Source organism: Colossoma macropomum, unplaced genomic scaffold (assembly GCF_904425465.1).
Source record: "Colossoma macropomum unplaced genomic scaffold, Colossoma_macropomum, whole genome shotgun sequence".
NCBI classification, from domain to species: Eukaryota; Metazoa; Chordata; class Actinopteri; order Characiformes; family Serrasalmidae; genus Colossoma; species Colossoma macropomum.
The window spans coordinates 21,170,703-21,185,452 of record NW_023494805.1 but is presented as its reverse complement, the minus strand read 5'-3'; the positions used below and the strand labels follow the sequence as shown (position 1 = coordinate 21,185,452).

General features: G+C 40.8%; 1 protein-coding gene across 4 annotated transcripts in view; it reads left to right on the top strand.

Moving 5' to 3' along the window:
• Window positions 1–14,750, top strand: part of pappa2 (pappalysin 2) — a 58,018-nt gene that overhangs the window by 28,911 nt on the left and 14,357 nt on the right. Inside the window, exons 12-21 of one of the 4 annotated variants that reach the window (XM_036596276.1) lie at window positions 190–309; window positions 412–547; window positions 800–974; window positions 1,349–1,511; window positions 2,527–2,704; window positions 3,912–4,122; window positions 5,290–5,455; window positions 5,640–5,772; window positions 6,389–6,498; window positions 9,146–9,217. In XM_036596276.1, coding sequence (XP_036452169.1) covers window positions 190–309; window positions 412–547; window positions 800–974; window positions 1,349–1,511; window positions 2,527–2,704; window positions 3,912–4,122; window positions 5,290–5,455; window positions 5,640–5,772; window positions 6,389–6,498; window positions 9,146–9,217 — 1,464 coding nt within the window. Of the gene's footprint in view, window positions 1–189; window positions 310–411; window positions 548–799; window positions 975–1,348; window positions 1,512–2,526; window positions 2,705–3,911; window positions 4,123–5,286; window positions 5,456–5,639; window positions 5,773–6,388; window positions 6,499–9,145; window positions 9,218–14,750 lie in introns of those variants that run through there. The other 3 variants (XM_036596275.1, XR_005008670.1, XM_036596277.1) reach the window with 3 other exon arrangements.

Below are 14,750 nucleotides of genomic sequence, written 5' to 3'. Positions count from 1 at the left end.
AATTACAATATTGCAAAAATAACAGAAATTAAATTGATATTTAAATAAAACATATGGTAACACAAGTCCTTGGAAGACTTGAGGCTGAAGTCCGCAGATTCAACGTAGGCTCATTAAAACATCATGGCAGGCCACAGTAATATTCAAATTGTGATGATAGAAAACACTAACACTTTTTTTTGTTGTTAGATGTGCAGGTCTCAATATGTAGAGATAAATGATGCTCTAACACGAGATGCGTGGATCCCCTGTACCGCTCAGTCCCATCTCAACAACTACTATGAACACAGTCAGTCTGTGTGGCTAAGGGTACGTACTGTAATTCAAGGAGGATTTGTAAAAGTGAGAGAGAATAGAGAGCTTGAGTGAGCTCATTTTAGTTTGTCTTCTGGGCTTGCTTGTTTTGGTAAGGTGGGATTTGAGAGGCCTGGAGTAGCAGCCTCTGTCCTCATCTATCTGGCCTATGATGGAGGACTGCATGGACAACACTGCAGGAGAACAGTATCTGTACAACTGTGCGACACCGTTGGCAAAAACCACACACTCGGTACAAACATACAGGCCAGCATAAAATCAAGACTATCGTACCAAACATATCATATTTATTGTTTTGCAATAGTATAAATATTTTTTAGGTCAAATAGGTAAAATATCTTTTAAATTTAAAAAATTGTATTGGATTAATATTTACATTTATATTTAAATAACTCAGTATGATAAGTAAAATCTTGATTTTTGTTGCTGTTGTGCCTTTTGCCATATTTACATTGTATTCTTTTACTTGTGTGTGTGTGTATAGGTACCTACGGGCTGTCGTGCCAGCGCAACCCACTGGTGGTAAATGTGACTCACAACTTGAGCCTGCCATTTTTCCAAACAGCCGCAGTGCTGCTGAACTTCTCTACAGCCCATGTGGCGGTGCTGGGGGTCGCCCTGCGTACGTCCTGCCATTTCAGCGCCTTCACCCTGACTGGGTGCGCTTAGGGTGTGCTCTCCCACGCCTTCTCACACACACACACACACACACACAGAGCACTTAAGATATAATGCAAGTAGGGCCCATTTTAGTGATAGTTTGATTAAGCCTAGTCGAAACTGCAATGCTAATGCTGTGTCCTAATTTAAAATCCTATTTAGCTTATTCTAAGTTTCAATCTGGGTCTGGAAACCAGTGAGTAGATGCTCAGACTCAACTGAATAAGCTTATGAAGGGCTTAAATTAGCTGATAAGTTGAATTTGGTGTGTGATTAGTAGTATGAAGTCTCCAGGACTGGGATTTGGAAGCACTTCTCTGGAAGCCATTGGATAGAAGTTATCTAACGACCTTCCTCTTTGTCTGTGTATCAGGTGTGTGCACAGGCCCTGTAGCATAGGCTTGTGCAGTGCTGTGAATGTAGATCACGCTTCGGTCAACTGCACTCCCAGCCCAGACCCCTTACGCTGCTCTGTCGCCTGTCACCATGGATACACACTCAGTGTGCTTAGTGGTCCAGGCCTTCGTCATCAACAGGTGTGTACAAAGCTTTCTCTCTCTCTGATGACCCTAAAAAACCATTAGCGGTGGTTCATATCATGTTCGAATTGCAATGCATAAGCAATAAACTTTGAATATTTGTTTATCCCAGGGGTCCCTAGGTCTGGTCCTACAGATCAACCACCGTAGAGGGTTTAGTTCTGATATTCTTGACAGACACGCCTGATGGCCTTGATTGACTGGATCGGGTGTGTTAGATAAGATTTGGAACTAAACCTTACAGAGCAATAGATCACCTGGACTAAAATTGGTGGATCCAAGGGTTTAAAAATAAAACTGGTACACAGGGTTCTGGTATTTTATTTTTTAATTTTAAATATTTTTGTGTGTATTAAACTTATGTCAAACTAAGAGATTAACATAATGCATCTCTGTTTTAATCCAGAAGATGGTGCTGTTTATGTCAGTGGCATCGTTGTTATAAACAGTTAGGTAGTGCAGTGGATAACACTCTTGCCTCATTTGTGGAAGAACTGGGTTTAACCCACCTTTTAAGCAGGAATCAAAAACACTACTATAATACAGAAATGAGAATCATTGAGTAAGATCCCTAACATTACAATCACCTGCCTTGGTCACAAATAAAAGCATTTTTGAATGTCTAAGAATAAAGTCTGTTTTGATTGTTGTTTGTCTACTTCACAAATAAAAGTATCTGTTAAATATTTAAATGTTATTTAGAATGTTGGTTTGACTTAGCATCACATTTTCTTTTGGAGAAATGAGGACTGTAGCGATTCCCACCCCTAGTGGACCCACTACAAATAGATACATTCAGTTCCTCACTTTCATAAATACAGAAATTATGTATTAGTTTCACAGTAGTTACTGAGTAAGTCAGTAGCTACTGACTGATAAGTCCTAGAATAACTACTTTAGTAATAAGCCTAGGTTTTAACACTTTCATTGGCTGTGACACCTTTAGAAAGACAGAACATAAGCGTGTCTCCTTGTCTGTGTCTCTGTTTCATTCTCTCTCTCCTGACCCCAGAGAGAGACAGATCTGAGCTGTGAAAATGGTGTTTGGGACCGTGGGGTCACCTGTAAGCTGGTGGATTGTGGCTTTCCCGATGAGTCACACGTCTACTTTGCCTCCTTCTCCTGCCCCTGGGGCACCACCTTCGGCAAGCAGTGCACTTTCTCCTGCAACTCCCCCGCCATCCTGCAGGGTAACAGTCTCAGCCTTCACACTGTGCACAACTTTGAGGCTCCATAGCTTCTGTTTTTGGTGCATATTCCATGTATTCTCTGCATAATTTTGTGTATCCCCAAAGTTTATGTCTGCTTTTGTTTAGCTGGGGAATTAGGAATGAGTGTGTGTGTGTGTGTGCGTGTGTGTGTGGTGGATGGTGCGTCTACTTGGCGGACGCCCCTGGTCACCTTCCAGATGCCCCTTGCCTCTGACTGTGTAAACAGGAAAGCGGGGCTGGGACGACCGTAGGAGGGCAGCACGCAGGTGGAGAGAGGAAACAGGACAAGAACAAGAGCGCGTTTCAGTCTATGTACTACAGCAACCCTCAGAGAGGCACTCACTACCAACAAACCCTGAACAGCCTGGCAGTGAGCCCCCCACCCCCCTTTACTCTGTCCAGGGTGGCCCAAGGGTCAGCTGGACCCTCCGCACCCTCTGGCTCCATGGCCCAAACGAAGTGCTCAGATAGACGAGCCTAGGTTTCTCCTTCTGGCGAGTTGCAGAGCAGACTGTGGTCAGTGGGTTCTCATGAAGCATGAGCGCGTTGCATCACTGAGCAACTATGCTTATTGGTCTTGATGGCAAGACTCTTCTTGGTTTTGGTACTGAAGCTCCCTATTCTCATATGCTGTAATATACACAAAGGCGTTAGTACTGTCAGTTTCCTTGGGTCTTTTGAACCCTATTGATGAATTTAAGGTCAATTGCTTTGAGCAAGTACTGTAATTAATATGTTAGTGGTTTTGAGAGTAGTGCTAGCTGTTTTTTTTTTTATGTGTTAGAAAAATGCAATGGACCATTTGGAGCCATTTTTGGAGCTGCTAAATTTGCCTGCAGCTACAAAGTGAGCTGCGGCTTTGTATGCCTTAAAAAAAATAGTAAAAAAAAATAGTTTGCAAAAGAGGTCCATTATATTTTTATTGGCCAATAAAATTGCCTAAGAATTTTTTACAAATTCTAATTAGATATATTTTATCATACCACCATCATATGGCTTCAAGCACATTTTAGGCGTATAAACCACATAAGGTGTATGTTAGCATGAAGTGATTTGGCATTCATTAGCTTTTAATGAAAACAGCTTCGCATTTCAATTAAAACTGATGCGCCTTTTCCAGAGAAGATGGTTTTGTAGAATGGCCTTTTAATTTCTTTTTTAATATGTGGGTTTTAATTTTGCAAAGGTGAGAGTGATACGTTGGCCTGCCTTGAAGATGGGCTGTGGTCCTTCCCTGAAGCATATTGTAAAATCGAGTGCCTGGATCCACCAGTCATTCCCAATGCAAAACTCTTGCCCTCCCAGTGTGAAGGCAGCAGGCATGATGTGGGCACTGTGTGCCGCTACAAATGCAACCCTGGTTACTATGTCACTTCCCTGAGCAAAAAACCAAGAAAGTAAGTACTTACTGCTCTGTAACACTTACTCACACGTGTGTTTTGATCAGTTGTTTGTGTATGCATTATCTTTTTCAGTATTATGATATTGAGTATACCTCTGGAGGGTATGTCTGTGTGGATTCTGCATTAGGTTTTGAAGCTGCTGTGTTGACAAATGCTACAAACAAAATGACTTTCTTCTCCTTTTAAATCATCCATGTGTTTCTAGAATGAAGATTTAGATGTAAGTCTTTAAATATCCATCGAATGGAGCCAGCTCTGTGTTTCTGGATGTATAAATTGACAAATGGCATGTGGTTGAGCAAATTTATCTTGGTTAGATAAAGGTTAGACAGTGCAGCTTAGCACCATTTAAGAAGGTCAAAGGGGGCCAGCATGTACACCTGCCATAGCTTTATGGGTTATTAAACCAGCTGGTAAAATATATGAATATCTCTTAAGTACTTTTAATTGGCCATTCATACTAAAAGTGATAGCCAGCAGGTCTAATAAATGTTTTTCAATGCCCTTGTTTATTAATACCTTTGACATGTTAGCTCTAAAAGGCATTCCATTATGAGAGTACAGCTTAGTGTTTATGACTCTTTCAAGAGGAGTGTTTTGCAATAATCAAGGCAGGTACCATTTTTGCTTCTGTGGGTTTTTCACTAGTAACAGTTCTGTATGAGCCAGGGCTTGATGGTTTGTCGCTTGAACTTGACATGAATCTACCCAGAGTGCTCACTGTGCTGGAGTGTATATCATTCGCTTGGTTGTCATTTTGCGCATTGTATCGAAATGTTATGAGATATTAAAAGTAGAGGCTGGTGGCAAACTGTGACATCCTGTGTGTAGTCCCATTCCTAGGTTTAATAAAATTGTATGCTGTGCTCTGATGTTAAGTATAGTGTCTGCAAGTACTTTGTTTTGCTCTCTTTGTGGAGACCAAATGTTCCCACGATGATAGTAAAATGTAGAATTATGACCTCATGGACATTTGTTGGTCCCCATTACAAATGCTTCAAAAAACTAAATAGGCTTTTTGTTAGAGGGTTAAAGTTAGTGTTAAGTGTAGACGCAGTAGTATTTAATTACAAAAATACATGTCAATGGAACATGTCATAATTATAGTAACAAAAGTGTGTGTGTGTGTGTGTGTGTGTGTGTGTGTGTGTGTGTCAGGAGATTTCTGAGGCTGGAGTGTTTAGAGGGAGGCAGGTGGCAACAGGGTGGTTGTTCCCCTGTCTCATGCCCTGCTCTGCCTGCCATGTTTGAGGGCATGTACACGTGCACCAACCACCTGGACTTTGACAGTGTTTGTACTCTACACTGCCCGGATGCTAGTGAGAGGGTAAATACGGATTGTCTACCATGCAATTATTCCAGCACCTCTCACTTCTTTTTCTAATGTTTCACTCTTTTCTAGTGCTTCTAGAACATTTAGAATTAAACCATCTTTATGTAATTCAACTTCGATCAACGGTCAAAAATGATTTATCGCAAATTATCTTTTTCTTGTTTTGTTATCCATGTAGTATACAATTCGATGTACCAAAGATGGCAGGTGGACTGAAGACTTCTCCATGTGTGAGAAGATTGAGGGAGCTTGCCAGGCCCCTCCAGAGCTCAACTTTGTAGAGTACACCTGTGATGATGGTTATGGTGTAGGTGAGGTGTAGTTTTAAGCAGAGCTAAATTTTGGTTCTTCTCTTTGATTAATATGGCAAAACCATCTCGTCAACTACTTGATTTATTGCAGCTTTAGCCCCTTAAAAATTACAGGCTTATCATATACTGATGCTTATTATTCAGTAACTACATGAAGTACAATGCAGACAGGCTAAGTTATTCTTAGGTTATAGAAATGTGTAGTAATACTTTGGACCTGCTGGTGGATACTGGCTATTTAAGAGGTTAAATCAATATTGACTTCATTGACATTAGAGCTACCATCACAAAACATTCAGTTTTATTCAACATTCAAATTAGTTACCTAGGCTTCGCTTCTGTTGGAACCTGCAGCCTATTTACATTGTTTTGTGAGGAATAATTACTGTGTTTGAGTTATGGTTTGTAGCATATTAAAAGGTCTAGACATGCTTGGGAAATAAGACTACAGTCAAGTTGCACATGGTAGAACACTTTGCGTGCTCACCTGCCAAGCTGTCGAGCCACGGATGACCAGTTCTGAGCCTGGCCACATTTTTTTTTCAATGTGTTCATATGAATATATTCAACAGATGCAAATGAAGGCTTGAGCAAAGCTTGCTTTGTGTCACGGCAGGTGCGGTCTGCTACCCAACATGCATTGTGGCCTTGAGTGACCCTGTGGTGTTGGCCAGTAATTCCACAGCTGATACTCTCAAACACTGGGTCCTGCCCACTAAGGTTCAGGTAAGGTAATGGGGGGTTTCACCACACCATGCTATTAGATTTTCCTGTAAGTCCTAAACACTCTCCAACTAAAGTCTTTGTGTCCTCTGCATACACACCTTTCGTACACAAAACATGAAGATCAGCTCAGACCACACCAATACAAGTGCTTTGACTAGGGTCCAAGCTTCTTCCTGCAAACTGACTTCCCTGCGTAAAAGCATTGCAAGGGATCCCCTTGTGAAAGAGAAACATGCCTCAAAATATGCCCTTACAAAATGCTCTGAGAAATATGCCTTGGAAAAAGCCCTTAGAATCTGGGGGAAGTTGAGATTAAAATGTATTTCTCCCCAAGAAAGCCTTCTGCTTCATATTCCATGGCTTGAGATCTGTTTGACAGCAAGGTAATGTAAAATGCTAGATCTTTCTTTAGGTGGACCCTAAGTGGCTTTACACTGAATAGTTTAGAATCAAGCTGATGTCCAGAGTTATATTATTGGCATATCTGAGTGATAAGCTGGCCTGGTTTGCCCCGTGTCTTACTCTAAATTGTTGCTCCGTTGTCTTTTGGGAGGGAAAAGGTTGACCCCATTTTTTCATCTCCACACCAATTTGTAATAGTGGTGGTTTGGGGGAACTGTTTATACAGGAGACAATTAAAATGCCACACACCAAGCACTGAGTTTCTCAAGGTGTCAGGCTTTTTTGCAGTGTTTATAACTATACTTCAGCGCCCTTACGTAGATTGTGCTTTCCAGGAACAGTGTCCAAACTCTTGCAGATTGGGCAAGAGCAGTGGAGGAAAGGTCAAGGTAGGAGGGAGATGAAGTGGAGATAAGGGACTGACTTCCAAGAATTTAATGGCGAAACTTCCCCAGGAATGGATCTGATTTGCACATGTGGGAATGAATAGCAGTTTCACATCAAATCAATGAAATGCCTTTTCAAACAAGACAGACAGGGAGAGAGCCAGTGATTGAAACACTTCGTTTCCTGTTTATTTTCCAGGTTTTTACCAGGTTTTTATTATCTTATTTGTGCATGTACAGTTAGTACAGTTTGTTTCAATCTTGGAATTGAAACTATGACACATTTCTGGACATCTGAACAGTTTAGTTGACAGTAATAAATTACAAGTTCTTGTGCAGTACTGATGACTACTAAAGCAATAAGCCACGAGAGGCCATGCGTTACTGCAATTTTATCACAGGGAACGGTGTTCTTTGGCACAACATGAAGCAGGGTGTCTTCATGCAAGGGCATGAACGCAGATGCTTCAAGCTGTGCGTTCTGAGTTTTGTGTGTAGTTGCATTCAAAAGTGTGTCATGATGCATTTCATAACGTAACGCAAATGCGAGCTGCGTTCTTACAGCTTACAGCCGCTATACCTACAGCCAAGCCTGTCCAAGCGGTCTTGTATCACCAGTGTGATTTCCCAACTGCCGTAACAGATGAGCAGTTGAGTCTCACGCAAAGATGGTTTACATAAAATCCTCTATTGCCCCCTTCAGTACTGAGTGTTTTAACCGCCACAGTAACAGAAGGACCAAGTTGGCCGAGCACTGTCATTTGCATTCTTGTGCTTACGTTGAGTATGCTTCTGGCGTAAAACTCCCTTCCCCATGATAAGAATCCAATGGCGCCCCACTTCTCATGCTGGGGCTGAATCTCAAATGGCTCCCTGCATAGTGCACTACGTAGGAATTTAAGTACTGGCTCCTGCCCCCCAGCAGTGCATAATATAACTAAAAATGGTCATTAAAAATAGTAATTTGCGATTCAGCCACATACATACTCAAATAGTGCACTATTTGGCTGTAGAAGCTAGAATTTTAAAACCTCTGTAGATAGCGCACTATTTAGGGAGTACGAAGGCGTTTGGGATTCAGCCTGGGTTTGATGTGACTTCTGACTGAAACACAGATGTTTGAAGTGTGTAAGCCATTCTGGTGACATTCTTTAGTCTTTTGTATTGCAGGTTTACAGTGAATCATATCGTAAGTACTTTAATTCAAGCCTGTGATGTTAATGATGAAGTTGTGTAGGTTGTTGGCTATCTTTTAGCCTCTTTTAGCTAGCTGACCAGCCTAGTTCTAGTTAAGAAGATAAGCTGTAAGCCCTTCAGTTTAAACAAAAACAGGTTCTTACATCAGTAGACACAGTGGTCCATGCGAGCAGCATTAGATTAAAAGATTGTTCCATTAACAGCACAAGGATATTTTGTGTGAAGTGGCAGTAATACAGAGTTCAGTTGTTGTGATGCAGTCATAGGTGTGCGTATATCGTGTATTTTACAATGGCTTCAAACACAGCTCAGCCAATCAGATTTTAGGACCGGAACTATCCATTTTATAATTTTTACAATATACTAAAATACCATCGCTGTCCAATAAAAAATGTGTCTTCGAAAAAGTAACTTTAAAGGAGATGTCAAAAACATTCTTAACTTATATTGTAGCATTTTGGAGAATTTCAGTTGGTCCATTCATCATGAAATTTTCACGCAATGTAAAGGACAGCTAACACATTCAAATGATGTAGAAAAATAAAAATAGACAAAAATGGAGATACATGCTTTTCTGGACAGTGTCAGTATGATAAATGGATACTAAAGGAAACTCTCTGCCTCTTTTCTCTCTTTGTATGTTTATGTTTGTGTGCATGCAGAGCATTGTGTGTACAGGCACAATGAGTTGGCATCCAAACCCGAAGCAAATCTACTGCATTCAGTCCTGTGAGGTAAGTATTGCTTGGCAAAAGTTTGCACGGTATTTGACCAGAACACAAATGGCATTCTCACTTCCTTACTGGGAGCAAACTTCATTGTTCAAGGTTCATGAAACTCCACAGCAGTCAGAGACTGTAATTAACTGGTGCCGGAACACCAATATTGTCTCCTTCATTTTTGACATTAAATTCGATTTGGAAAGATTTTCACTTGGGCCTAATCTCTGCTGGCTGTTTATTGCCCTGGTATGTCGACTGTGCCATGAGGAACTTGATGAATAATGGTAGTTTCCACATCTGCTCCTTGTCAGCTTGAGAAGAATGAGTACTCTGACAGAGTTCTACCAGCTCAATGTGAAGGTGGTCCCCCACTGCTGGAGAGGCCCAGAGAAGATCATAATCAGCCATGAGCGATAAGGCAGTTGTTGATTGTTTTAGTCTAGAGAGCCAATGATGTGGTCAGTAGGACTCACTAGCCAAGAGAGAGAAACTGCTTTTCACCCTACAAAAAGAGCATAGCTGAAATTCTGTGAGTCTATGTGAACACATTCAATGAAAAGACAGCTCCCAGAGCAAACTTATACAACCCTTTAGGGCACTGTTATAATCAGAGGTGAGTGGAGTAGCCCAAAATAAGTAAAGCTCTTGTTACTTCTATGAAATAATAACTAAAGTAAAAGTGAAAGTAGTGTACCAAAAACAGCTCGATTAAAAGTTCTCCTTAGAACTCTCCTTGGAATTCGTTTCTGTACATCTATCGGCACAGGAACTGAAATTTGTTAGATCCTGTTCTTTTCTTTCGGTCTAAAGCTTAAAAGTGAGAAGTGTGAGCAACAGCAAAGCAGTCCGGTGCAGTCATTAACAGAACAGAATAAAATCCATCATTTAAGTATCATTTGAAGATACTCAGCAAAGAACAAATCCACCAAATCAATATGAATAAACATAGGTCGGTTTACTCCTGGTTATATTGTGCTTAAGCTAAGTAAATAGAGTGGATAACTTTTTTATGTTCAGCTGCTAAGAGAATGCAGCCATTTTAACTCACTGGAGCCCAGACTTGAGAAGAAGAGAGAGAAAATGATGTGAGTTTTCATAGTAAGGAGTGATACGTCACCCACAAAAGTAGTATGGCTGGCAGAAAACCTTTTACCTAATGATTTTAGTAGTGGCCATTTATGAATTATTCTGTATATTGATGCAGATGGTGCAGGCAGTGAGGCGCTTCTTAGCCAAAGGAGTTCCCACATCATCTACTCTCAGATGTCTTTGACATTGCTCACAGCCAAAAGAAACACTCAGCAGTAATGGGCAGTGAGACCCAGGTTGCGTTTCCCCCTCCGCTCGCTGACTGACTCAAGCGCGTCTCTGCGGAGGCTGCTTTATCAGAGAGTGAAAGCGCTGTGAAGAGATCTGCACAACTGCAAAATGTGGTTTATATATGAGCATAAAACATACAGTTCAGCCCTCACTTCCTCCCTCTTTCAACCCACAATTCATGGAATCCTGTTCACGGTCATCCAAAGTACTAACTCTTCGAGGGCTGCTGACAAGCCCGGCGCTGAGGTGCCAAGGTAAACGTATGATCTGATTGGTGTGCGCAGGTCAGTTGGACGGGGGGAATTTAAAGGAAGTCCTGGAACCAGTGACCATATTAAATCAGTCACTACAAAGTGCAAATGGTCTTCAGTGCAGAGATGAGACTAGCATATTTGCCTGTTGTGAAAAGGTGGAACCGTTTGATGCCTTTTGCTCATTTGATGTCTTCATAATTTGGGTTAAACCTGTAAAATGTTTTTTATCTGTAAAACTGATGAAGGTAACTGTCATTTTGAGAATATAAATAACGACTGTGTTACACAGAGAGAGCTCTATGGCAGTTTTGGCAGTCACTTTTTTAGTTGCTGGCTGGGATATGAAAAGTACTTATCTAAGGAGTAGAAACCTGGAGTGGCGTTTGGTACAGTATGACATTCCACAAAAATAAAGTGGCAGAGACAGACAGAGGTTTGCCGATGCAACTGAGTTTTGTTTCCACCAGTCCAGTGGTGTTGCCAGTAACATCTTTATGAGGCCTTTATTCCTTGAAAATAATCTTTGGTAAATATCAACAAACAAAAATGGTTGAAACATTTGAATTCTTGCACCTGCCGATTTTTCCAGGCCGAAGGCCTATAGTATCTGACTGAGTAGTGGACAATTTTCACACCGTACGAACTTTTCTGAGAGACTCGAGAAGAAATGCGGTGAGGTATGAAGTTATTTTTCTAAACACAGAGGGAGAGCGTTAGAAGATTTGCAAAATATCAGAACAGTTGTTTGAGGTGCTCACAGAAAGTAATAGCACCTCTGAGCCTTGCATTACTGATATATGTTAAGGCCGAATTATGCATGTGCAAACCTGCGAACATGTGAACATATGCAGGGTCATGTGCAAACATTCGTATAGATGTGTGAATATGAAAATGAGCAGTAGAGGGCAGTATCCAAGGCAGAATGTACAGAAAATGAGAAGACAGAACAACGAGAAGAAAGTCTTGTGATGCATTAGTACAGGAGGTACAGGATGTGAAAAAGGAGAATATAGTTATTTAGTCTATAATTTTTTGTATTGTTTGCGTCTCATCACACCCCCAGTGCTACCGAATAGCCAAGTAGCATTTGTTTAATGCACAACCGCGCAGATTTGCACAAGGCCTAGTTGAGATTATAGAGGTATGAATGCTGTGACCTGTGTGAGCCTCTGCAAGCTACACTTACCTGTGAACCCCTTCTCTGAGTCTTGATGCAGATAAGTTTATGTACATCTTCACAGAAGACTAATCAGCTTTTACACTTCCAACTATGGTATGTCTAGAAATGCGGCTGACTGTGTTACTTAATAAACAAGAAAAGACCAGTCTCACTGCTCACGTACAAAGTAAGACCAATCTGACATTAATGTGATAGTATCTGAATGCCGAATATTTAATATTCCCCTCGCAGCATACTGAAACATACAACAATCTGGTATGGGTTGTATCTCTGAAAGAATCAGTGCCAGGCCTCATGTACATCAGAGAAGGCATGTGCTATACTTGACTTTGCAGATTTGTGATAATGTAGTGTCCATGAATAAACACAGAGACAATGAAAAGTACAATCTGAGTAAAAAGTAGAACAAATAATTTTATTTAATTATAAATAATCTTTATTAGCATCTGAAATCAATTATTGTGAACAGAGGTCAAAATATTGCCAAGAAACAAACTATTATGACCCTTTGAAAGCAGTGTTTCTGATATTAATGCCAAAAAAACGATGTCTATGTATGTTGTTTGTGATATTATTTCAGAATAAAGCAGGCTGGTTTCAGGTAGTATTCATTCTATTTTAACATTGTCTGGAATTATCTATGGAGCACATCATCTCAGGAGAGATGTGTTATGATATTAGAAGAATTCCACCTACTTGCCAGACCCCTATTTTTTCCTCTGTGTTGCCTTTGCATGTTGCTAAGCAAAACAATTGCTTTTAACTAGATACTCCATGATGACATTATAAAGTATACCAGTGCAGCACATGTTGTAAATGCATTGCACCAGAGCTTATCCAGATGCTGCTTCATGTAATAGGCTAGTGATATGTAAAAGGGTGGGGGCAGTTTGGCAGGCTTTTTTTTTCCTCCAAATCCATATTTTGGTTGGCAACCCTTAGAGTAAAGGACAGCCCTGGAGCCCTGCTGCAAATCTTAAGTCTCAAGTAGAGCAAATTTCCTCTGAAATTCATACATTCAATTTAAATAAGAGAATTCCCACTATTGAACCATGATGGCATCGTCCATAAAGAATCTTCAAGGGCTTTATCTGTGTTTGCAGTTTAAACAAGGCATTGTAACAGACTGATGACCATTGGTGTTTCTAGGATAGACATGTCAAATATGAGTGTTTTCGCTGTTTTAGCACTTTGGATGAAACTCATGAAGGCCTTGCTAATTAGCTGATGAGTTGAATCAGGATTGTTTAATGAGGCAGAAATCTGTGGCCTGTTAGTGCTGTGGCTTGCTATGGCTGGAGTGTTCTAGTAGTTGAAAATATTTTGGGTTTAAGCCAAAAGACCAGGGGCCCACCGGGCTGTAACATTTTTAACAACATTTTCATCTATAGGTATAGTATATGGCAAAAGTATGTGGACAGCACTCCTAATTATTGATTTCAGGTGTTTCAGCCACATCCACTGCTAACAGCTCTAAAAATCCAAGCACATAACCATGTAATCTCCATGCTGGCAGTAGAATGGGTTTATTTGAGTTTGTGAAATGTCTGCCTGGCTAGATCTGCTCCAGTCAACTGTAAGTGCTAATATTGTAAAATTTTGTGAAGCATCTAGGAGCAACAACAGCTCAGGAATGAACCAGTATACACCATGAAAAGTGGCTTGTCGGATCTACTTAAAAAAAAAACTTTGTGGTAAGAAGTAAATTAACAAGTTTTATTCAACCTAAATAAATACGTTGAATGAATAATTCTTTCAATCAGTGTAGTATTGTAAGTTGAATAAAACTAGTTTAATTGCTTGTAGCCACATGAAGTAATTTTTTTAAGTAGATCTGACGAGCCACTTTTTACAGTGTACCATGAAAACTCATAGAGTGGGGCCACTGAGTGCCGAAGCGTGCAACATGTAAAAATCACCTATCCTCTGTTGCATCACTCACTACAGAGTTCCAGACTGCTCCTGGAAGAAAACATCAGCACAAGAACTATGCATTGGGAGCTTCATAAAATGGGTTTCAATGTCCAAGCAGCTGCACACAAGCCTAAGATCACTATGCACAATGCCAAGCATCAGAGTTGTAAAGCATGCCACCACTGGACAATGGATGCATGGTTTCTGGAGTGATGAATCATAGTTCACTGTCTGGTGGTCTGATGGACAAATCTGGATTTGGTGGATGCCAGGAGATTGCTTCCTCTCGGAATGCACAGTGCCAACAGTAAAGTTTGGTGGAGGAGGGTAATGGTGTAGGGCTGGTTTTCAGGGTTTTCGGAGTAATGCTAGGTCTATGGCATTAAAAGAGACTTTAGACATTCAAACTTTGTGGCAACAGTTTGAATAAGATCCTTTCCTGTTCCAGCATTACTGTGCTTCTGTGCACAAAGCGAGGTTCATAAAGTCTTGGTTTGACAAGTTTGTTGTGAAGAAACTCCAGTGGCCTGCACAGAGCTCTGACCTCAAGCCCACTGAACACCTTCGGCATGAATTGGATGTCAATTGGGAGCCAGGCCTTCTCATCTGACCTCAGAGTCTGACCTCACAAATGCTCTTTTGACTACATGGGCACAAATTCATGCAGACACATTTATGTAAAGCCTTCGCAGAAGAGTGGAGGCTGTTAAAGCTGCAAAAGAGGGGCCAACTAATTACTAATGCCCATAGTTTTGGAATGGAATGTCAAAAAAGCTCATATAGGTGTGATGTCAGGTGTCCACATACATTTGGCCATACAGTGTGCCATTTTTGAGTGTTTTGAGATCACCATTGAGCAAGGATGGAAAATACTTAA